Here is a 24,590-nt window from a genome sequence, read left to right as displayed (position 1 = left end):
GTTTTCTTTCGTCTTCAGGGGGTCTCAGGACGCTACATATATCTTTCTATTATTTATGCTTGATAATTGATCATGCAGCCCTCTGTTTGCCTTCCAGCCTCCTTCACCAACCTTTAGACATGGTTTGAGAATTATATTTTTAAAAGTGAGATGTTGGATCAATCCTGCCCCTACTGCAGGTCGATATATAATTTTCAATTTGTAAGCCGCTCTTGTCATTTATAAGCCTTTAATCTTGCATCTACTAGTGTTCCATTTTTGAGAAAACTGTGGGAATATTGCACAGCCCCGATCTTTTTCTAAATCCGTGATAAAGCAAAATAGTAGGGCGAAATATACATTACCAACGTATGGGATGTTCGAAAGGCTACAAGCACGAATAGAGGGCCGCACTAGCAAGCCAAAGTATAACCTGAGAAGGATGATAAGTTTGCTTAATTAAACATCTGAGCGAAATATAAAATCACTACACGGCCTTCCTCTCTCGCTTATCTTCCTCTGTGTGCACCCACTGTTAACCCCTCTGCTTCAATCATCACAGTGCAGTCAGCGCTTCAAGAACCACCCACGAGCCAGGAAATTTAGTCATTAAATTCTCTTTTATGCCAACGTCAGTGGTGGCACCCGCCTACCCCATTGTGTCTGCACTGAGGGAGTGGGAATTTACTGCACTGACCTCTTACCACTCAAGGTCGGACGATGGCTCACGAGTGTATTTCATGTCCCAATTGCTATTCGTACGAATTTTCAACCAAAAGCTAGGCTACTTAACAAAATAGAAAATTTAAAACGGCTTTACAGGGGCGATGTTTCGCATCTATTCCTCCTTGCCCAACCATCTATCGGAGTTCCATTTACCTCGTAGGACATGGAGCAGACACCGTAATCCATATTTGTTTGAATGTATCTCTTGGTGAGAGGCATTCAGTGAACACGATTTTCCTAACGGAGGAGTCTTCAAAAAACCCCCAAGCAGAAGAATGCTCCGAGAGTATATCCCCCTGACCTCTACTCCCCCTTCCCTCTAAATATTACTAATAAAAATACCCTCTCGTGGTCAGTCTGTTCATTCCCAGGGGTTGAAATCCAAGAAGGAAAGGATAAGCACCGAATCTTTTACAGTTCTGTTTGTTCACTTAGCAACGCTATCACAAGTGTCAAACTCACCCCCATGGTGGCGCTTCAGTTGCCAATCGCATTCCTGTAGAACACGAAATTGGGCTGATTGCCCAAACTATAAACCACTTTAAACCTTCTGTTAGGAGTCCTTGGAAATTCATTTATCTGTAGGAGGTCCCAACCTTCTACAACGTGTAGATTTAGTAATCACAGAAGCCAGAGTAAATAACCTTTCGGGTAGGGGCCACTTGCCGCCACTACTAATGCAGCACCCCCTAACCTTTCCTGGAGCCAAAGTAGTATAAAAGAACGCACTTGACACACAGAATAACCGGAGGGCTGAGGATTCCACGTAGTCAAAGTCAAAACTAAAGTACTACCCAAGCACCGCACTTTTACCGTCGATTATTGCGAATTCCCTGATGCTCCAAACCAATATGCGACATTTCAGATGATTAGCTCAAACTTCGACAAGATTGATGAAGTGAAGTATTTACCAATCAATCGCCGTGCCACCTGTAAACGCCCATGACGCTCCATACAGATGATACATTGCAAATAGGTTACGGAACTACAGGATATAGCCGCCTCCCCAGAGCACTTTAATTTTTAATACTCAAGAATTGATGGCAACGAAACTAAATCGGAATCTTTATTTATCTACAAAAAGGCATCAACATAGAAGGAAAAAATGGGTAAATGATCAGAGCCCCAGTTCCTGAAATTGGCATCATGAATAGATTATTGGTGTAACTATACTGTTAGAGTAGAAAAACCTCCCAACTCTTCGGAGTAACGTTCCAGCACAGGAGCGACCTCTTTAACAAAGAAGTCATCAACCTAGAAGGCCCAAATAAAACTGCCTGAGACGGAGGCATACCTCGGATAGACAAGTCAGGAGGCAAGCAAACAGACAGATAAGCTTAAATAGAAACTTGAATTAGACTTCTTTCCGGCGTGAAAGAAAGTATAAGGGATCAAGAGATGAACAGATTATAACCTGGTCAGGCGCGCGTCCAATGAAAGCACGAGAATCAAGGAGCTGATCTAGGTGTTTGGCGATAGGCGCGAAGTAGGCATCGCCACTGAGACGCGCAACGAGATCGTTGCAGCGTCCCTCTAACTTCATCATATCGCCAGCGGCCTGACTGTGAGCGCGGATGCGCTCGTGACACTCCTGTCGGTCTGCCCCAGCATGCATCACCATCCACATGAGAATACGTTCTGTTGCCAAGAAGGGCAGCTCTGACATCAGGTTGCGCTCGATCACCTGCCACCAATAACCCAAAGGGGAATGGATAAATCAGAAAAAGTGAACGGATACATGGATGGATTCGAGATAGAGTAGTTGGTAAATAAGTAGATAGTTGAATGACCGACTAGCTGGTCAAATGACTCATAAATGGAAAGATAGCAGATGAAGTGAAGGCACGCACCTTGGGATAGACAACCAGGCCCTCAAAGACATTCTGAATAATGATGAGACATGCATCCGCAGCCAGGCAGGCCTCGGGAAGGAGGACACGTCGCAATGCGGAATCATCAAGGGAGCGCTCCAGCCACTGAACCCCCGCCGTCGCCAACGCCGCCGCGCTATGTGACATCAACAATCGCGCAAGAGCGCACGCCCGCTCGCAGCGAATGGGGTTACGCTTATACGGCATCGCCGACGAACCAATCTGAGAGTGAGAGAAGACCCAAAGCCTGCATAAAAGGACAGCTTTTGTTGAATCCCCTGTCTGTGCTATCCTGCTACTCATTCAATCGTCAGACCTTCTTACTAAAAACGGGATTAGTCAAGTGAAACCGTAATCTTTAGTTTCACGAAGAGCATGAAAAGCAAGCTCCCAAGGCGGTACTACGCCCATCAGTAAGTTCCTATTGTGTCCTTTTACTACCCATAATGACTGGCTGGCCCACAGCAAGGGAGAAAAAATCGGATCTTCTAAGTTACACTAGAGAAGAAGACACAGCGTTACTCTAAAAGTTGAGGACTTGGGGTGGAGTGTGTCTGCTGGGAGCACATATCCATTGCCTCATGAAGACGAAGTTCCGTCTTGTAGAGTCATTTACCATTGATAAATGCAAAGCGCTTTGGATGTCCAGTCTGCAGCAGCCAAGACCATTGAACCGTTTCACAAAAAAGAACACCAGTTGAAGAGACCAGAAAAACGGAGCATGCTGGATCTACCCATGTCCTAACTGGTACATCACAAAGAGGACGAAAGTAAAGCTAAAATGTTGCTAAGAAATTAAGGATGGAATTATGCAGCGCAGGAGGTTCGAAACACCAACGAGGTGGTTCTTAGCATCCGAAGGAAGATAGGTAGAAATCACAAAACTTAAAACGAAAGCTCTTTTGAGAGAAGGGCACACACACCTGATTGGACTCAAAAGGCTCCTCAACCTCCTTGAAGCTGGCCAGCAGACGAATGTCCGTGCAGATTTTATGTACGGTGGCACCAAGGCTGGAGAGGATGCTCACTAAATCAGCGTCCAACTTTCGCGGATACGTCTGCCCCGTAACCGACCAGACCCGCGAAAAACCCGCCCTCTTCGCCACTAATTCATCCAATTTCATAACCTGTAAGAACTAGAAATGATTAGTCGGTCGGTTGATTCGCACCGATTAAGTTATATGTATTATACTACGCCTACACCATCAGTCTTAAATTCTTCTGGGTGCGCTTACAATGCAACGACCTGGAAACTGGGATGCTTTTGACAAAACGTTCAATACTCGCGTCACACATGTGACGACCCAATTATGATAAATAGGGCCGCATAACCTATTTTAAACACAATAAGTCCATTCAAAACACGATTCGGTATAACCAGTTATCATATCATGCGGGCTTAGAGCCGGACGTCATATATACATAATACTGGTAGAGAACGTTTTAAGAGATATTGGACAAAACAAGAGAGACCCACCTTGGCATCATCTCCTTCAAAGAGGTCCAGAAAAGAGGCTTGAGTCCCAATGGCGCCCTTGGTGCCCCGAAATCGAATGAGATGATCTCTAGCGCGTTCAATGCTCTCTAGGTCGAGCAGCAGATCCTGCATCCACAGGCACATGCGCCGGCCAACTGTGGTGGGTTGGGCAGGCTGGAGGTGGGTACGACCGAGACAGACGACGTCACGGTGTCGACGCGCCAGCTCAGCCAATCGTGCAACGCAGCGGGCGACCCGGGGAGCCAGGAGAGTGAAGGCGTGACGCAGAATTATTAGGTCAGCATTATCGACCACGTAGCAAGAGGTCGCACCTTGGGGGAGACGGAAAAAAGGAAATGTGGTAACTCATCTCTTTCCTTCATTTAACTATTAAGTAGAAGCAGCAACAGGAGACAGGGACACACGCTGGAACTATCCAAAAGGGGTAAGGGTAGGGTGAAAACCTTGCATCAGAACGGATGCCTGGTTGACGCATGACCAACCTGTCATGAAATTGCACAAGAGATTAAACTTTTTGCGGTAACGGCGAACACGATTATTTGCAAGGCAAAATACGGTTTCACAACCGATTTAGTATGGTACAAATTGTAGATAACTAAGTTAAGCCGTGAATGATCACGAACCAGGCACCCACACACAATTTCTGTGGTATTGGTGAAATTCGAAACACTCCAACACGTGCCAGTGACACGGGTAACCACCGTCATGGCAAATGCAGTCATGAGAGTACCAGATTACATACCCCAATCTTAGCAACACGCACAGGATTAGTGCGACATTTGATATTGCCAAAAATGGCCTGAATAGACACCCAAAACAACGAATGTGACCTAAGGCTAAACAAACTGTGCATAAATGAGTGAAAATTCTAGGGAAGGACTTACCAAGGTGAATTATGGGAGATGCCTTAGGACAGGCCTTCGCAAAAACATAAACATGTGCCATCACATCATGGCGCCTCTGAGCTTCTTCTTTCGCTGCCTGTTCAAAATCAACTTGGTCCAGATTGTGACGCATTTCCTCCAATTGTCCATCTAACGAATTAAACAATTTAGAGTCATCTATATCTGGTTTGTTTGTTGCTATTCCTGGGAAACAAAAGCCATAGAAATCATTTTACGTCCCTGGCAAAACTTGTGAAGAAGGTGAATATTAACAGCAAAATACAGATTTACTCTTAAATGAACCTAACTCGATTTAAAGCAATTTTTCACGAAATGGGAGCTGATCACTGGCGTCTAAGACAAGCGACAAGGCGGAAGGTTATCACTCTACAAAGGAAAGAGAACAATATTCAAATGCACCAGTTATTTTTAGACCCAGTTTCTGTTGCGATTCTGCGAGCCACAACCATAGTTGGCGCCATAATACCACCTTCCTCCTAGGGCTAAAATTGTACTGCATCTCGGGGCTTGCATAGCGAGTATTGAGAGGGCTTCTGTGAAGGTTAGTTGGGAGTAAATATCAACGTACTCGTACACATCACCAGACCCGGCCATTCTGGAGCACTACTGCCGTTTCAAACGGTCCTTCCATGAAAATCCCTTTAACTCATTTAAACACGATTAGCCAACCAAGCTTATTGAAAATTATAGGTTCGTAAGTAGCCCTTAAAACAACCTAACAAATTATTTAAGAGACTAAAAATAATCGGAACCTTGTATGTCTGTTTAGTGTGAAACCGACATATGCCAAATACCCATGCTAATTTGGCCTTCACAAACTCAGTAGGTCGATTTTCGCCATTACATTAAATTTATGTATCTTAATAAAACGAAAGAGATTGTTTGTAAATTATTTGATCATTTTTAACTATCCTCCCCTACTTCCTCTCAATTTGTTAATAACTTTGAAAATTTCCCAGAACTTGTATGAAGTTGTCTGAAGTAGCTTCTTTCCTCTCCGTTTACTCACGACGGGGTTTAAATTTTTATTTTATTTTAGATTAAAAATCAGACGTATTCTTAACTGCACCATCGCATATCCACGTAATCATTTAACAACCTGGGGGTTGGTCAATTTTAGCGTCTCGAAACTTCTCTGAAGATAAAAAAAGATATAGTACTCGGGCAAAATATGTACATTCAGCACAGAGAAGGTATTTGGGCTACTGGCATGGCCCGAAGGCCAGCCCACCCGACGTGGTACCGAGGCCAAGTCAAAAGTGCCCCCTCGCCAATGCCGAGAGACAAACAACCATTGTATTACAAATCTCATGCAGGCTAAAGATATACTTTAGAGTCGAGCCTTTATTTACGAAAATAAATAATGTGACGAAGTAGTATGCAGGCAAACAGTAATGACAAAAATGGATTTAAGTGTTTATCTAAAGGAAAATTGACAACTAATTTTCTGACTGGCTTCCTTTATCACTGAGGAGCTCGGAAGCCGTTGAATTCGACGAGAGAAGATCCACACTTTGAAGACAAAGATCAATTGACCCGTTGCTGACCTGTCGAACTAAGTTGGATATTGTTCCTCCTGAGCTTTGACCCAGAGACCAGTCTGATGAAGGGACGTTGGAAGTCAAGGTGACCGCCCAAGGGCGCAGAAGTTCAGAGTTGGCTCTATCGCGACAAAAATTAAACATTGACTCTGCTGATGCCTGTTCTGGTGACATTTTACTTCCACTTTTGGCTAAACAGCAAATAGACCATTATCAATTACCAGGCCTTCGATGCGCAAACCGAAGCACGATTTCGATTTACTCACTCGATTCCTCATTCTTCGTGGTGGCAATTCCACTCTGCCGCTGCTTTGCAGACCGTCTATTAGCGGAATTTTCACAGGCTTCAATATCCGTTAGTTTGGTCAGCCAGCGTTGAAGTAAGACGCCAAGATCCAATTCCGCTTGGACATCCACAGATTCTATTGGCTCCTTACATTTTTCAGCATCTACCTCCATGAAGTCTGAAACAGTTCTAGATTTGCATTCTCCTTTATGTCCCGATCCTTGGCGCTCTCCTTCCTTAATAGGTTAAAGACGTAATAAAATTCTCATTTTGAAATGTCTCATTTATATAAGCTCCAATTATAAGCAGCGAAGGCAATAAGATGACTAGTCATAATGGTTGAAACGTCCAATTTCATTGAGAGGGTGTATAGTAGCTAATACTGCTGTTTTAAGCGCCCATTGTTAGAGTTTTAAGCTGAACTCAAAATTAAAAACTTGGAGTTTGGATTTCGTTAAATTGGCTTACCGAAAGTCCTGATACCGGCAGCACCTTAAATTTCATGGCTATCATAGGGAGGGGAATGTCAGCTGCATTTGATCCATTGCTCAACCAGATCCTTCTCGCCATTACTAGCATCTCATTGAGACAAACTTTTGGTTGAATGATGCTTAAACTGCTGCGTCTACAGGATGTCCCTTGGGGTTCAGTCGGGGCCCTACTTGACAGCGTTGATTTTGTGGTGGTAGTGGTAGTAGTGCAGGTCCTGAAGTTCGGTTCTCTAAAATCATGACACTCCGTCTCCATGACCGGCAATCCCACCAATGTGACTATCGATCTTGGCGCTTGAATTGACCTTAAGGAAAAAAGGCGCCGAATATTTCATCTGTCTTATGGGAAATGAGTTTGTAGAAAGTGTATTAGTAACAACCCAAGATGGAACTTGACTAATAAACCGATACTGGCGAGATGCAAAGCCATCGTTGAAGTCAACGATCTCCTCCCTGTGATGAAGAATCATTGCATACGGTTGTGTATATTGTTCAGGAGGAACTTCCAAAAGTAACACCCTACTAATCTTTTGTTTTTTTCCACCTTTTTAACCCGATTTTGACTAAGAACTGTCCAATTTCTACCATTTTAACCCTGCTTCATGCATAAAAATGTTGCATCGGGCTGCTAGTTTGGTGACCCTGCCTTGTTTACGATAGTTTACAAAATCAGTTCCCTTAGAGGTCATTTCCTATTAAATGAGAAATTCACTATTTGCTTTATCTAACACTACCACATTTCCACAATGTCTGGCTCAGATTTTGACTAGGTCAAAGTTCAAAGTGCGATTAAGCTGCAAATGAACAATTAAAGTCTTGGTGAGGCTTCGCCCTAGATCAACTTGCCTTTCTCCCTTCAGTTTGCCGTTCCAAAAATCTTTGTTTGAAGGAATAAGGCTTAGCTACTACTATGTCCACTGACTCAGTCCTAGTCATTGAACTAGACAGATCTCACCAGTGATGATAAAGTCTGCTGACCTCTTCAAGGCAAATTCGTGCGTTACATTGACTAAAAGGAAGACGTCTGCAGTGGAAAACTGACGATGTGGAGGCTAGCAATCTAAAAGCCATTAAAACTAGCCTACTGCTTAACAGGCAACCAGATCCCCATTTTTGTACAAAAATCAGTAATGGAAATCTGAAAAAAGTGAATGAAAGTGAAGAGAACGCAGAATGCATGAGGTTGTTTGTGGTAAGTATGGGTCAACCTCTCATTACGGTACTCTTTATTGTATTCTCCACTACTTTGAACGCCCATATAATGTCGGTTGAACAAACCCGGTGGATTATATTCAAGGTCATCTCCTTCACGAACCAAGTCAGACTCGGTTTTAAATACGCGGAAACTAGCTTCTTTTAAATTTATTGTATAGCCTTTTGGAGAAGTTGCGGTATGGCGTGTTGGAAGAAGACATGGCCTTAACAATCTGACTCTAGTGATGATCATCAGAAGGCAGATACCCATCAGAGGGGAGTTTCTCCATTTTTAACGTCTTTACACCCATCTGCCTTAGCAGACGGTGAGCACTAACCTCCGAAGAGTGTCAATGTGTAGTTATTTACACCTCTCATGTGTGTTATGAAGATTCACCGTTGTAGGCTGTTTAACAACTGAACAACTGTCTGATTCATTCTGGTAAATGATTATTATATTCTAACCTTCGTGAACCAGAGGAACATATCATCGACCATTCCTCTCTCTGCGCCTCCAAACCCTCAGAAGGTTGTGTTCGCTTTGTGAAGACCAAATTATAATTACACCTGAGACTCATCTTCTCGATGCACGATGGGACCGCACAAGGGATAACCTCGTACCCCCGTAAAAAGTCGTGTGGAGGTTCTCAATTTACCACAGTAGACAGAAGACAGATGTTGCCTATCCAATTCCCCATTTTATGAGTTTGTGGTGTTACTTCACCAGGTGATTACTATCATCTTGTCTTGACATTAGACAATCACATGATCATATCGAAAATGGAAAGTTGGAAACCAAATGTAAGATAGAGAGTTGGCTGGGATCAGAATGTTTGTTTCCGGTAGCAAATGTTTCAGAACAAGCAAATTTCTCGTTGAACAAGATAATACATCGTAATTAGTGTTTCAAGGAATAAAATATGCTTAAAGGGATAAAAGGGATCCTTCGCTAAATGTTCACAAACCACCACGGTCGAATCTCCATTGGTAAACACAAACGACCCTTCAAAAGTCTCACCGCTGTGTGACTGAGTGGCCAGTACTGCCCTTGAAGTCATCTGTGGACACGAGTTTGAATGTTACGCCTTTGTTAACAAACCAATTCCTTCATCATGCATGTACGCAGAATAACAGTTTTCTGCCTGTTATCGTGACTAACGGTATGTGGACTGTCTGTGTGGTGGACAGACGTCTGTAGTAGGTTCCCCGGTTTGCCCTGAACGCTGTTCTTTCATCCTCCGACGTTTGCTTTTACCCTCATCTCTTCTCTCCACTGCGCTATCAACCATTTGCCAGATTTCTTGCTAACCCTCGTAGTAAAACCATGATCAAATCAACAGTCCTGATGCATAACGCATTAAATTGACAACCATTACGACAACCCAAATGTGACTCAGCAATTAGACCACTGTCCCTCCCCCCTCACCGCTACCTCCACACTTGCTATTCATCTGTCTGTTTTTAGCATACAAATACGCACATGTACACCAGATGGCTGGACTATGAGGAGTACGGGAGGGGAAGGAAGTCAGGAGTGAATCACCACAGAGGTAAATACGACAGGGTGTGTGTGTGTGTATGCGTGTGCATGTTTGTGTCGCTGACATGCAAAAGGGAGGGCCGTGTAAGACTGGGTGGAACAGAAACAACAGTTGCTGGCATGGCTCCCAATACTACCACAACCACTACCATTGCCCCCTATGTCTGATTGCCGATCGGAGGGCAGCCATTCACCGATTATTTATCTGGACAAAAAAAGACGTACGCTGACGCCTGTTCTACCTCATATCTTTCTCGCCCCTTCGTTTCCTTCACCCGTTTACTTTCACTTCAGCGATAAGTGTTATTTCTAATGCTGCGACTGTGCTAAATTATCTCGAGAATGAAGCCATTTTGAGATTCCGGAGTAGATTTTTGAGAAGACTGGGCTTCTATCACCTCCCCTTTCGCTAGAGCAGAGCTATTCCCAAGTAATGAAATTAAAAGCCAAATTGCTTTTTTTCTTATTTGAAGAGGTTCTATAAGACCTTCGTCACCATGATCTCAGAGGAAAATCAACCACAGCAGCCTAGTTGTTTTATTGTTGCCCATTGTAATTCATTTTTCGTAAAGATCAACTGCCTCTTGAAAAATGCAAAATTTTGACTTATCCTCAGACCAGAAACATCTTACACTTTCTTTATTGTGCCAGATATTGTTTAAGGTATTTTTTACCTTATAGTCTTCAGGTGGGATATGCTCTACGTCTTTCACTGCTTGTGACGAAAAATAGCAACTTTTCCAGATGGCCCAACTAACCACTTGGTCACAACAGGAGAAAACCATCCTCTGTGGCGACCTACGATGGGAGTTATTGGAACTGCGCCAATCGAGATTCGTGGCGATTGTGTTCAAAATGGTCGACGTTGACCGTAGGGATCGTCCAAGCTTAGATGAAAACCATCTAAGTCTTTGAGATTAATAAATTCTACCGGATAATGAGGCCTTCATTCCCCACAAAGCTTCCCTTGTTTAAATCCTGCAGGTACAAGTTACTAATGGTACAAATGAGAAAAAAAGCCCCATTCGACTATTGTTATCATTGTTTACGCGCATTAAGGCTGAGGGAATTCCTTATCATTTACAACCAGCAGGGACAAAGAGACTAGAAGCCTTAGCATTCAGTGAGGTCATAAAAAACCTTATTTTTGATATAGCTTATAATAAAAAACGCCCCGACTTCTGACCTTATCTACACTATATCTGTCATATATTCTTGGAATAGCCTTAGAAGTTTTTTACATCATCCTTACCTCTTACAGGAGTCGGTGCAATGCACCGACTAACAAGGCTAATGTTCATACAATTTCCTTCCTTTAATTGGTCCACTTTGTTTGGGGCCTTTGGATTGGCTCCTCTCAGCTCCCTTGTGAAAATGAGTCAACGGGTCGATTTTCCTCTTACCGTTTGCGTGTCAATCAAGGTTATGTCGGCCAAAAAGGGAAACATTTTGTATCCACTGTCTTGTATCACATGGTGATGATCTAAGAGTAGATAATTCAAGGTAGAATAGCTGATGATTTTAACAAACACTTTCTTTATAACATTGCTTGATTGAATTACACCAGTTCTGTTCAAGAGGCGAGTCTCAAGTGTCATCTAGCAATAATGAGATTTCGAAAGTTGCTGAAGTTTTCTAGGTTACGAAAAAATTGAAAAACACTTAGGTGGTGAGTAGAGCAAAATGAATCGCCTTCTTGTTGTTTAGAAAATTTATGCAGGATTTAGATTTTTTCAACACACCTTTCGCAAAACTCTTTCTAAAAACTAGTTAGTAACTTTTGAAGTCGATCAAAGTTACCAGTTAGAATGGAAAATGACGCAGTGCCTAAACAGTGCTTCAGATTCTTAATATCCCTCTTCCATCTCTGCCGTCACACCTTTGTAAAGAACACATTGTTCAGTTCAGATCTTTTATTAGCTAGCATTATAAAAGGGCACATGGGATCGAAGTTGCGTGGATGTAGAGTTCGTTTCCGCCTCAGGGACCGATTGCGTCCGCCCGGTCACGAGATTCGTATATACTTACCGCTTCTCGCCTAAAAGGTACATTCAAAGAAACATGTATTACAATGATAAATCACTTTTGCTTTATCAAATTGCAATGGATTAAATGTTTGCTGAACTCCCGGATTTAATGACGAACCACTGAGGTCTCCGCCATTGTACCTCTGTTGAGCAGCCCGGCCTCCGGGACGTGCCGGCAGCCCCAAGATTTAATGTAGGCCAATAGCACATATTACACCCGAGTAATATGTCTTCTTTAGGCTTCAGAGAAGTCTAGGCCAGCTATGTAATAGTATAAAGTTTTAAAAGTGCTTAATTTTATCGCTCAAATTAAAGGTAAAAAACCGCTTAATTCAACACTATTGTGTTGTATTAAATACCGTAATACGCCTCGATATTTGTAGACAGAAGTGCTTTAACTTCGCCACTTCAACTCATATACCATTTTTTATTGAAAAGCACATAAAAATTAAAAGTACTGGATATTTACGAAAGGACATCATCGGAAATCCTCCCCTTACCCCCTCCCACTAAAAGCAAATGCTTTTCCCCTCAAAACCAGTTACCTCGCTGGGTCACGGAAAGTTTATACTTATTAAAACAGGCCTAGAAATAGCCGTATTTCCGTAAAAGTGGGCTGGCAAGGAAGGGGTCATGTGACCCACTTATCAGGTCAATGCCGCCATAGTTTAATCGCTCCCTTCTTAACACAAAAATCGATGCTATTGATCGCAGCTGGCGGTATTGAGTCAGCTGTGGGTGCGTTCATTTGTCAGGCTTTGATAAATCGGGCGTCGATACTTTTCTAAATACGAAAGGCATAATTTTCGGGCAGAATGCACAAATTTGACATGTAAGTGGGCTTGGGGCTACTGGCATGGCCCGAAGGCCACCCCACCTAAAGAAGGTACAATGGTGGAGCGCCTAAGTGACCCATTACCAATACCGAGAGTTAAATAACCAAAGTATTTCAAGGCTCCCCTCCTCTGAGCGTCATCCTCAACGCTCCTCTTGGTTAACCTTTTGAGTTTGCCATCACAAAGTAAGAAAAAAGCCCACGAACCAACCGATGCAGTCATCGAATTCGCGTGCAAATGAGAGGATATTTGACCTCGGTATCACTGATCCCTCTTGAAATTTTCACTAGATCCGAAATTTTGGCCCTTATGGGATCTGTATCGGGGGAGGGGGGAATGTGCTAGCCATTATGCATGTCAATCGCTAGTCGTAGGAATGCCGGTCTGAAAAGCAGTCAAATGACAAAGGTTGACGTTTACCATATTTGGGTGGGGATCGGGTTTCGCGTCTGATCCTCACTGCCACCTGCTTTAGAACCGCCCAGCTATATTTGTTCGGGTTCTATTTAAATGGTAGAGAAATGGAAGAGGTATCGCGAGTTCACATATTTGATATCTTTATGCAGAAAAGGTTGACAGCTCCGTGACAAACTTTTCTTAGATGGACTACTGCTACTATCGATTCGGTTGTTATTAGCTTTCCTGCAGACCACAGGATCGGAGTAACCGGAGTCGTAACCGATTCTCCTATCTGTAGCATACACAATCCTCCCGCTCTGCCAAGGTTTATAGCTCAGCAGTGGCGATCAGGATAGTTGTCCTTTAAAGTCGGGTTTTGCTTTCCGCAGCCACTAATATGGCGTTCCAAAACTTTTTTAAAGACCACAGAGGACAAATACTCAAGTGAAATATGTATTGTTAGTGTGGGGCTTCTGGCATAGCCCAAAGACCAACCCACCCGACGGAGGTACAATGTCGGAGCACCTAAATGCCCCCTTAGCAAAACCAAGAGTTAAACAAGCAACTAGCATATTATTTATTCTCGCCTGAATTTGTATGAACTAGCGACACTGATTTTACCGGTACTTCAACTCATCCTCATGTGCCTGTGTTAGTGGGTGGGTTAAGGTAAATGTCAGCCCCCTGATTTCTTTCATTGTTAGCCTTTTTTCAAAAGTGGGATCACTTCGTAAATTGCATAGTCAATTAAAACACTGAAATAACTTATAAGTTAATTAAATTGTCGGTTTTCAGGACAGAAAATCTAAAGGTCTTCCAGTGTGAAAATTATTTACTGCAGTTCTGGAAATGCAATCCACACTTGATATAATTACATAAACTTCTAGTAAGAAAAGAATACGATGTTATTATATTTTATGTGCAGAAATTCATTTATGCCTTCGTGAGCGCCGTCAATTTGACGTAAGGACAAGTAATCAAATGGTTCTCCTAATTTTTAGCCTTTTTGTCGAATTTACCATCTTATTCAAAATACCATGGGGTTTGTTTAAATTTGATTCCCAAGCACAGGGCAATAATGAAGTCAATGAGGCGGGTGTTTTATGTACACGCTGTGTGCGCAATGGGGGGGATTGATTGCCCCCGAAACTTAATTCACTTCGATGTTCAAAGAACTGATCGATCCACATCCACATATCCAACATCTGGGCCAAACTGATCAATAAATACTGGTGGCCGCGTTATTTTCGAGAGCTCTCAAGTGATTACGCAGATTTGGTTTTTATTTATTAAGGTCTGAAAGGCCATTTTTTTACTAGATGAAAAATCTTTGGAAAATCTATTCATGAATAAAATACAGCTTAAAGCCAAGAGATTTCCTGCAACAAAAGTGTTTATTTTCGTAAAACTGTTAAATGGAAAGCAAAAATCGTGTAACAAAATAAATACATCTGTGTTTTAGGTCCTCAAAGTTTTCCCCAAATTCCTTTATTTATTATCAATTGTACCAATACTTACCTTTAGTTCCATGTTACACAGAGCGTCGTCGGACCTTTAAATTCTATTGTTAAACACTTCGCATGCCGTCTAGAAGTCGTCCACCGAATGCCTTGATCCATCACTGGTCATGATATAACCCATCTGTATTATGACTTCTTTTGTTTTGAGTCCCCATAGATTCAATCACCCACAGTACATAGCTACCATTTGGACAGAAGCACCGGTGAAAGCATCCATATTCTTCTCAAGGGGTAAAAGATGTCACCATCAATGTACCACCTGAGTTTCCGTTAGGGAAGTTATGGAGCCTGCGAATCTAGAAGTGCTTTGATTACCAACTTGTTAAAAAGTGAACGTCAAATTTCAAGAAGAGTAGTGCAGTCATAAATTTGAATTCCTTACAAACTGCAAGACATGAACTTTCAAAATTACAAAAAAAATTAACTTGGAAATTAAGTGATTAAACACATCAGTCTTTTATATCTTTTTTATTAAACCTATTTACAACTTTTAAAAGATTGAATTACGCCGCTCTTCTACAACAGACACAAAATCACAGATGTGTGAATCATGGGAGAATGCGATGGTCCGAAATTGCCATTCTCTTGATTAATTAATTGTGCCTCATCTCTCCTACCCTGCCTACCTCCCTTTCTTCCCATTCCCTTCGTTCTTGTCCCATGCATTGTCCAGCTACCTAGCTTTTAAAGTTGGAGTTATTCAGTAATGAATAACCAACACTGATCAAATTACTGACTAACCTGCAATGCACTGACCATAAACCATCTTGCGATTTCACAGGCGCACCTCCTGTAACCATATTTATTCAATTTTACAGTTAGAACGAGGGCCTGTATGTGGGACTAAAAACAGCACTGGTCTAAGCCCACCCCTTTATTTATCTGTAAAAATTTGTTGCAACGAAAAGTGATCAACAAAAGTAGAGTTTAATTCCAAAGCCTTAGCTTCTCTCACACATTTGTTTTTTAGAGATTAAAAACAGGAAATTTGTTTTTTTTTGGCGAATGCTCGTCTACAGTTTTGTTTTTCCTGCCTTGCAGTTCCCACTAAAATAAAATTTACTACAAACATTGCAAGAAATAGTAAAAAGTACTTTTTAAACTAAAAGTGTAATCAGAAGTAGCAGGAGAGCACTTAAGGTGGGCAGAAATTAGCGATTTTGTGTTTGAAATGGTGTCTCTCTCGCTATTGTTTAGCTAGATTGTGTTTACTTAGGAAAAAAAAACGGTTCCCAGTTATATATTTTAATTATTTTTATCTGTTTTACTACCAGTCACACCACTAGGCATAGGTCAAGACAGATCTCAATCAGCCACTTACTAAAAAAGATATTTTCCCCACTTTTCAGTCAAACTAATAGCATCGAATGCTTGTCCTGTGAAATGTGTAAATGACCTACTAGATAAATATTTATTTACTTATCTAAAAGCATACTTTTTCAGCTATGTTGGAGATTACAATCAGGTCAGTCTAAGGCATAGGAATAGCTATTAAGCAAGCAATCGGGTCACTCCAAATATGGGTTGAGTAAATTCTCCAGAAAGTAAAGAGGTGGTCATGGTTAAAGCTTTAACCTTTTGAGGGCACCTTTTCATTTGTAAATGCTCTGTGATTTAAGTCATTTATAAAAGCCAGCCTAATCAAAAGTGCCGGGAACATGTATTTTTCATTCTTCTTCAGCTTAACTTCCTCGGATATGTAGGCTTTTTTATTTACCATAAATAGGCATTGCAAATAGCAGGCACTCGCTAGTGCCTACAAACTCAATGTAACTTGATATTAAGCAGTATTTAGAAAGAGAATGAAAGCATGTTTCTCCTCTAAGTGTGTTATTAAACCTGGAGAAGATCACAGAGAGTAAAAAACGGAATTGGCTAACTTCTCCATGCTCTAACGATCACGTAAACAGGTGTAACTGTACGTTAACTTCTAATTTCAGAAGCAGCAGCTGTCCACTGCACGCCTCAATAATATCTCCAGTGTAGATGGACAGAAGGTGAACTGCACAATACCTCACACGGTAGAATTTTACACCTACCCACATGCTTATAACTCTACATCCTATGCTCATTTTAATTACAAATGATACTCTCACGGTTGGGTGTGACCATCCCACGCAAAATTGGGCTACGTCCAACTTCAAATGTGTTTACTGTTTCGTTGTTTTTCTACTGCAAACCATTTATCTTTTACACTGACTGCATTATTGATGAAAAGTGGCAGAAATAAGGAGAGTAAAAGACATGATTTTAATGAACCAAAAAGTGTCAATCCTGAAAGTTTGAAAAATGAAGGAAGCAACTGTTCAAAACTCCTCATGACCTATCCTGATGGGGCAAAATACTGATTTTTTAGTCCACTACCAATCAAAATACCTTTCTGTGATACTTTATTGCACTGCTATTTTTGACAATTTTGAATAAAACTTGAAAATGATTATTTTGGTGTATACTGATTGCAAAAAATTTGCCATTTATGCTGTTTCATAAATAATTACAAATCACTAAACATTTAGCAGTTGCATGGTCTTTTACTCAAAAGCTCATTGTTTTCTTTTTCTGATATGAAAATCTCATAAATTTGAAGAAAAATTAAGACAAGCTAATTACCAAGATCTGTCTGCACCTCACTACTTTGCCATTTTTAGCTTGTTTTTTTAAATATTGTGTCTACCGGAAACGGAGTAAAAATCATAATACCAATCTTTTAAATAATAATGGCTTATTTTGAGCAAAAGGGGTCCATAAATTGGCTAAGGCAAAAAAGCTATTGTTTTTCTTGGTTAATAATTAGGGAAAACGCTTTATTATAAACCTTGACTCCTCCAAGCTATATACTTTATAAGAAATACGGGAACGGATTGAGCCAAATATCCCTAAGTTTTTAAATACACATGCAAACAATATGTTGATCTAGAAACACGTAACCAGCTTTATAATCCAGTACTTCGACTGATCAGTGATTTGAATATAAATATCCTTCTGATGTTCTTCCCATGGACGCGCAAAATTTAAAGATCACAATGAATAAAGGTATGAGGGAATTGTTGAAGTATTTGTAGTTCTATATGTGCTTTCAGTCCCAAATATGATTTTTATTACTTTATTTCCTACAAAAGGTCATTTGTCTTACGTTTGATGAACACCTTTGTGATGGGCATCCTCAAAATCTGCATATTTTGTGGGGAAAATTTGGGACTGTACAGAGGCTGTAAAATGTTTCTTTTTCGGATTCACTAATTCCTTATTAGATGGAAATCCTTTTACCGTTAAGTGCCAATGCAAAACTGTAGCCAGATGATTTTACATTTTTTTTGTTGCGGTTCGGAAGCAATTGGTCGTTTAGGAATTAGCCTAATCCTCTTCGGCTCTATGTATTTCCAGCTCTCAAGCTGTGTTATTTGACATTTTTGCCTATTTTACCACAAAGGATTTTTTTACGTACGGCACGAAATTGTAGTGTTTATTGCTCCAAAAAATACCACTAAAGCTGGGCAAAAAGCACAAAAGTTTACTTAAACAACTGTTGCTGGTTTCTAGATCACCAAGAGAAAGCTTACCCCAAATTATAAAAAAAAACACTTAAAAAGAACACCTGTTTGTTATTTTTCAATAAAATTCTTCCTATTTTCTCACATCTTTGATCATGGACAGCACAAAATTTTGTGTTTTTACAACTTACTGCGCTTGTAACTACCTGAACCCATTCCATTTATGTGTCTTTATGTTTCAAATGTATTTCTTTTTGTTTTCGGCTTCTCCTACGCATTATTTATTAAATTAAAATTTAATCAGTTCTACAGGGTTTGTTGTTTAAGAAAAGGTCTCATACTCTGTTGAAAAAATACATGATTCCACTCAAGCAAAAATTGATCTTTCTGGGTTAGAGGTTTCATAGGTCTGACAAATTATCTACCCGTTAAAAAAATTAACATTAGCATTGACATTAACTAGGGGTACCTAAACACTTTTATCTAGTGCTTTTAATTTTACACATTTCCAGAAAGATTAGGAGCCTTACACGACTCTTAAAAATTCTGTAGCTTTATACATTTCCTTTTCACCAAATTTGTTAGTTACCCATTTTTCGTTTTCTACACAAAATAACTTTCTTGTTTACAATTTACAATACTGTGTCAGTTATTTGGGAAAGGGAATATGTGTTGCTTCAAAGGATTACAACAAAAATATATCGATTCAAGTATTTGGACTTTTGGTTCGGTAATTGGCTGAAATTTTGATTTATTTGCTGTTCTTGTTAGACTCCATTTTCATTTTTATTAAATAAATTAGCCCTCTTAAATTTACTCAGTTCTGATGCATTTGTTCTTTTCGAAACTTGTGAATCAATTGGTGGGACCAAAAACCTCGATTATAAAATCGATAATGATTAACTGCGTTCTCATTTATCATAAACACACGAATTTAAAGTTTGGAATACAAAATTAAATTAAAACAAGTAAAACTGAATCAAAACACGATTATTTAACCAAGCACAGGTAGTCAATATTTTCCCATGGTAGAAATGATACGGTAGGCAGATTGATATCTCCTACCATTCCGATGAGGGGACAAAAAAAATAAGATCTACAAAGGGAACCCACTATTACCCGCTAGATTTTTGGAAAATTTCTGGAAAAATGGCGCAAGTGGCCTGGGGCTACTGCCTGACGGTGAGAGATAAACTGGAGAAGTACATTCAAGAAAGTTTTTTGGTCATGAGGGTGCTTTACTGTGTATGACCTCAACCTCATGACTGGTGTCATTGCTACCGCAAGGCGTGTTCCGATTTTACGGCCAAATGGGCAAGATTTCTCCACGAACAAACGTGGCTAACCAATGGCTATTGTATCTGTAGCGTGTTGCCCCAATATCGTTATTATGAAACTCTGCTACTCGTCTTCTTGACCTTCAACATACCAATGATAAAAATATCTTTTATCCTCTCTCACAATGTCTCGGAATCTACATTTTTGGCAGTGTGGTAAGGTGTGCCCTAAATACCCGCAAAAAGTAGTTGTCTTCATCGGTGCCTCACAGAAGGTTGACGTCTAGGTCGATTAGCTGGTTCCCACAGGAAAAACACACCCATCCTAGGTGTCGCGATATGTAAAGACCCAACTAACAAGCTAATTTTGCAATGGGTGATTTTGAATAGCTTACTCTCTTTAGGGAATGAGTGAAGGATGGTATAACAGATAAATGAACGAAAAAGGATTTGGAATAAATTAAAAAGGGTGGGTTTTTGGAAGTGAAATAGGATTATCCTGGTATTCTTTACCTTTTTGTTCATGGTTAAGAGAAAGCCTGCCTTATCTCTTCTAACCGGCAGTTGACAACAGGTGGGTAGTGGTCGAATGTATCGCAAAAGACTCATTTTTGTCCTTCCGTCTCTTTCGAATAAATCCCAACCCTGGTAAAAACCCGTCAACCTTTCTACTGGCTTACAATAAGCCTGCTACCAGATTCTTGTGGCTTATAAAGTCTTCAGAGGCATACCAGCTGCTAAATACCAATACTGTGACAGAATTGGTCATTTTCGAAAGCAAATTTGATTGATATGACCATTGCGATCGTAAGATCTTGTCTATTGTTGGAAGGAAACACTTCTTCACACTCACACAAATTAATATATTTTAATAACAGCGATTTAATCACCTATTCAGAAAGATGTTTTTGGAAAAAATAATCATCCACTGTGTAATCCTGCGTAACATTTCTTTCCTATTCAGTTCGGAAATGTTGCTCCATTTTTATCGTTTTAAACAAGAGAATCTGCCTATGGAAACTTTAAGCAATGTCAGAAATGCTTACTGAACTTTTAGCTCTTTGTAAATGATTTTTTTTAATTTTGAAACTCATTAGAGGTTCAAGGTTTATTAGAAACACTGACCTTGAGTGAAGAACAAAACTAACCAGTCACCACTCAAAAAGACGAAAATGGATATTTTAGTACATTAATCCGTCAAAATTGCAAATAAATATTCTATTAATAAATCAGTGCTTGCTCGATATCTAGCTGAGGAGAAGAAGGCGAATAATTTGACCAAGCACCAGAAGAGATATCGGTAAAGCCCGATCTGCACTTCTTTTGCGTAAGGATTCCTTCGTCATAATCCGGAAGGGCTTTATCGCCCTAGCATTGGGTTTTGGCTATAAAAGTGGTTTTCAGCTCTCGCACACGCATATACACACCTTTGGCAATGCGGTTCGTGCCAATTTCTGTTCCTCCACGTTAATCTTCCGTGATTTGCTGCCACTAATGGCATTTTGGCTAAAGGCTATCCCATGCAGTATTTTTTCCTCTACTTCTAGCATAAAGAACTAGTAAAATCGGATAGTCAAGCATGAATCGGCCGATGTTCAAATTAAACATGCACATCTAAGTTATCCCTGGAGGAGCCATGGGCCACTGATTTCTGGGAGTTGCCCTGGAAGAGTGACACCGGTGTACGTGCCCCATCGTAGAGGCTAATTTGTAAGGGACTGGACATCTCCCGACTAATTCTTCCTTATTAGATTTTTAAGAATCGTTCTTGGCTCTTCCAGAAATCACTCTTCTCCGTCGTTCATCAACTACGAAAAAGGAAATGATTTTTATACATCCAAATATTAGGACCGGATGATGATCCGCGTTCGGTCTTCGGAGAACCTCTTGATACCATTCCGTTCATCTAAATTATTGGAATTTTAATGGTGTCCAATCGCCCGTTTAAATTTTTTTCCAATCTTTCCATTTAGCATTTTCTGTTTAGCTGATCCTTTGATGACCTTTTTGAATATAGGCTCCCAAAAAGTACAGGTCAAGATGCAAAATCTGGGGTAAGGTGGCTGTAAAAAGGTTTATATTATTCTAATGGTCCTTCTTTAATTCAAGGCGTCTGCAGAAAATCCCTTTTGTCCATATAGTCTACAGGATAGCATTTTACTCAAGAGGCAAGGGATGTCACAAACGCAGTGGCTAGGATAGCTCCGAAGGCGAAATGGCTGATGTGAGGAAGACTAAAACAACCCCCTTAATTGAGTGTACAATCAAGACAAATGGCATTTTGTCCAAGTAAATGAGTGGCTAAGTTGAGGATTTGTCTTCATGACAAATTGAAGCCCAAATGAAAAGCAAGTTAAATATCATGTACTAGTCTAGCTAGTTTTTAAAATAGGTACCTTTATTTTTATTTTTCTTGTTATCAGCTATCACCAGAGTAGTCGTCTCCTTGGTAAAAGTGTTAGGGTGACACACTTAAACTTGACTAAATTCATTCCTGTCCTCCACATCCCGGAAACCACCTACTGAAGACTGATATCCTAAAGTAAGTATGAGTAAAATGTCTACCAAGCTAGACATTAAAATTTCATGTTCTCCCTGCCATGACCTGTTTCAACTGGTAGGGGCTTCTAGAATGCGTGGATATGCGTAAGCTGGTCTGCACGGCGCTCGATATTGTACTCTCCATAATTTTCCCTCGTCAACGAAACGTCACTGGAATGACGCCGGTAGGCGTAATTCAAGATTGGTCGCCTTAAAAACCGCGCTTGACTCGGTTCCAAAGCTGTAAAAGGTGACGCCTTATCAAAATAGTTATATAGCTTACGATTAAGGGGCCATGTGCCGTAAAAGAACAGTGTACCACCCGAAAAGTTTGATGAATTTGCTCAGATAACCTCATTACTTCTTGAAATTCGACAACCAAATGATTACACGTAGGCCTAGAAGTACGGTAGACACACGGCCGAGTGGAAGGTACCAGGTTACTTTACACATGGACAAATGGTTTTAGATAGATTCTAAATAGATTGAGGAGGAACTGAATGATTGTTTAAACGGATAAGGCAAGTCAAGAGAACTTCTGCGGTTACTCAACCGCGGGAATTATATAGCGCTCAAATCGCCATTTGAGAGTTACTTGTCCACTCGAAACCAATGGATTTTCCCATCACACTAGCTTTTGTGCTTTCGTTTTATCTTTCAACTTTAAAAAGTGCTATAAAAAGCGGTGTAAACGAATTGTACACCCATTGTGAGCCTACTTTGTAATTCTCAAGCAAGGAGGGTTTTTTACCGCGCCTTTCCATAAGACAACCGTCGTCAAGTAGTCAGCTTCAACCGCTTGGTTAACAAGATAAACGAAGGTTTAACATGTTTTTTCGGTTGGAGTAGAATGGCGTTATATTTTGGACCATTTTAACAGTTTCGGACCCAGTCCCAATGCCTCATCACTAACAGCTAAATGCAGCGGGTAAACATCGGTTTCTTTGTGCTTGGAAAACCCCATGTTTGTTCTACCGTCATAAAACAGTCTTTTCTAATTCATCCGACATTCATTAACTCTAACAAAATTTGTTTTTTTTTAAGCAAATCTTTGAACGATGCTCTCATAAAAGTCACCATAGTTTTCTGCTTTGATCGTTTTGGGTAAAACTCAGACACCATAAGAGTGACCGAGACCGGTGGAGGAGGAACAATTGAAGGGGATAAACGAACAATCAAAATAAACATTTCCCCTTGAGGACCATTTCCGACATTCTCTTCAGTACTGTTCAAGACTGATGGGTGGCCTTCAGCGAGCGAACTGGGTATACCGTGTCACCACTGCCCACCTGTTTATCTGACGGCGACAGAGTATCTTAACATAATTTATAGAGGTTCACATAAATTTCGTAGACAGATCCATAATAGGCGTTCTCAATAATTCATATCCAGTGTCGTTTCAAACTTTAGTAGTCCTCCAGCTGAACACACGATTAGAGGGACTGTCAAAAGTGAACTTGTATTAGATAACCCTTCTGTTACCAGTCTCTGTAAATTCAGCTACATACAACAATTACCATTCAGGCAATCAAATCGGGATTTTTGCTGCCAGGGCAGCCTTCAAGTCCGCCCTGAGCCTGGGCATAACTTTGTGAACTCAGAGAAGGCCTGGCAGGCTATTAACAAAGCCAAAAGGAAGAGACTGACACGATGCCATACTAGCGACGTCAACCTGCAAAGACCTAAAAGCCCAGGTGGGCAAATACGAAGATATGTAGTTTTCACTTTAAAATCCACTTGTAAAGTTTTCAATTAGAAAATGGGGAAGACTACAACATTTTAACTCAATCTGTAAAAAAGCAACACCTTTGTTTATCACTCCCTCCATGGTTGCATTTTTCTGTGAAATTTCTTTAAATCAAAAAGGGAGACTTTATTGTTCGCTTTCATGACTTGAAAAAAGTTATTATGCAGAGTTTAAGCAGAGGAGAACGGTTTTGCTTGCGTGAGGCACGAGAATGTTATGTGCCCCCGTTGGAAGGCGTCGTTCCTATTCTAAACGTACAATTGTTTGCATCAATGGTAACAATCACCGGTTAGAATCAGACGCTCCTTTTCTCACCTCTCTAGACACAGACACGACTTGGGACTGAGTAGTTGATAGGGCTTTAAGTACAGATTTTAGCTATTTTGTCAAAATACTTGGGCTAAAAAGAAATGTTGCATACCACCGCGCTCCTGTCCCGATGTTTGAATTTGATCCAACTTCAGAAGGAAGACTTTTTCTGTAGATGGTTGAATCAGCGTAGAGCAGTAAAAAATGAACGGAGAAAATTAGCTATGCTCCAGCTTCTGCGTCATGATCAACACATTCGTTACTAGTCTCAGAGAAAATCAACCACCACAACCCAAATGCCACTGCCATTCATTTTTTGAACAACTGGACCGCAGTTTAAGAACTTAAAAAATGCAATTGTCATCCTGCCACAGGTATTCTGTTTCTATTTTATTTTTAGGTTCAACCAGTC

At 40.6% G+C, this 24,590-nt stretch overlaps 4 protein-coding genes across 4 annotated transcripts; 1 reads left to right on the top strand and 3 right to left on the bottom strand. All coding sequences in view use genetic code 11, as the record gives it.

Annotated features, from left to right (window-relative positions):
* Window positions 1-1,872: 1,872 nt before the first annotated feature.
* EGR_08614 (Adenylosuccinate lyase) lies at window positions 1,873-5,573 on the bottom strand (the record flags this gene model as incomplete). The annotated part of the gene is made up of 8 exons (XM_024497863.1): window positions 1,873-1,959; window positions 2,120-2,389; window positions 2,556-2,798; window positions 3,500-3,703; window positions 4,054-4,385; window positions 4,959-5,108; window positions 5,379-5,512; window positions 5,548-5,573. The coding sequence occupies 8 exons, from the start codon at window positions 5,571-5,573 to the stop codon at window positions 1,873-1,875; spliced, it is 1,446 nt and encodes a 481-aa protein (XP_024347737.1).
* Window positions 5,574-6,418: 845 nt separating this feature from the next.
* EGR_08613 (hypothetical protein) lies at window positions 6,419-7,553 on the bottom strand (the record flags this gene model as incomplete). The annotated part of the gene is made up of 3 exons (XM_024497862.1): window positions 6,419-6,711; window positions 6,787-7,042; window positions 7,275-7,553. The coding sequence occupies 3 exons, from the start codon at window positions 7,551-7,553 to the stop codon at window positions 6,419-6,421; spliced, it is 828 nt and encodes a 275-aa protein (XP_024347736.1).
* A 3,222-nt stretch (window positions 7,554-10,775) lies between these two features.
* Window positions 10,776-12,250, top strand: EGR_08612 (hypothetical protein; the record flags this gene model as incomplete). The annotated part of the gene is made up of 2 exons (XM_024497861.1): window positions 10,776-10,902; window positions 12,210-12,250. The coding sequence occupies 2 exons, from the start codon at window positions 10,776-10,778 to the stop codon at window positions 12,248-12,250; spliced, it is 168 nt and encodes a 55-aa protein (XP_024347735.1).
* Window positions 12,251-20,318: 8,068 nt separating this feature from the next.
* On the bottom strand, window positions 20,319-23,310 carry EGR_08611 (hypothetical protein; the record flags this gene model as incomplete). The annotated part of the gene is made up of 3 exons (XM_024497860.1): window positions 20,319-20,471; window positions 20,628-20,706; window positions 23,147-23,310. 3 exons carry the CDS (start codon window positions 23,308-23,310, stop codon window positions 20,319-20,321), a joined length of 396 nt encoding a protein of 131 aa, XP_024347734.1.
* Between the last annotated feature and the right edge of the window lie 1,280 nt (window positions 23,311-24,590).

This window comes from Echinococcus granulosus (assembly GCF_000524195.1).
Source record: "Echinococcus granulosus chromosome Unknown EG_S00112, whole genome shotgun sequence".
NCBI lineage: Eukaryota > Metazoa > Platyhelminthes > Cestoda > Cyclophyllidea > Taeniidae > Echinococcus > Echinococcus granulosus.
The sequence above is the reverse complement of the archived record's forward strand: the minus strand, read 5'-3'. Positions and strand labels throughout refer to the sequence as shown.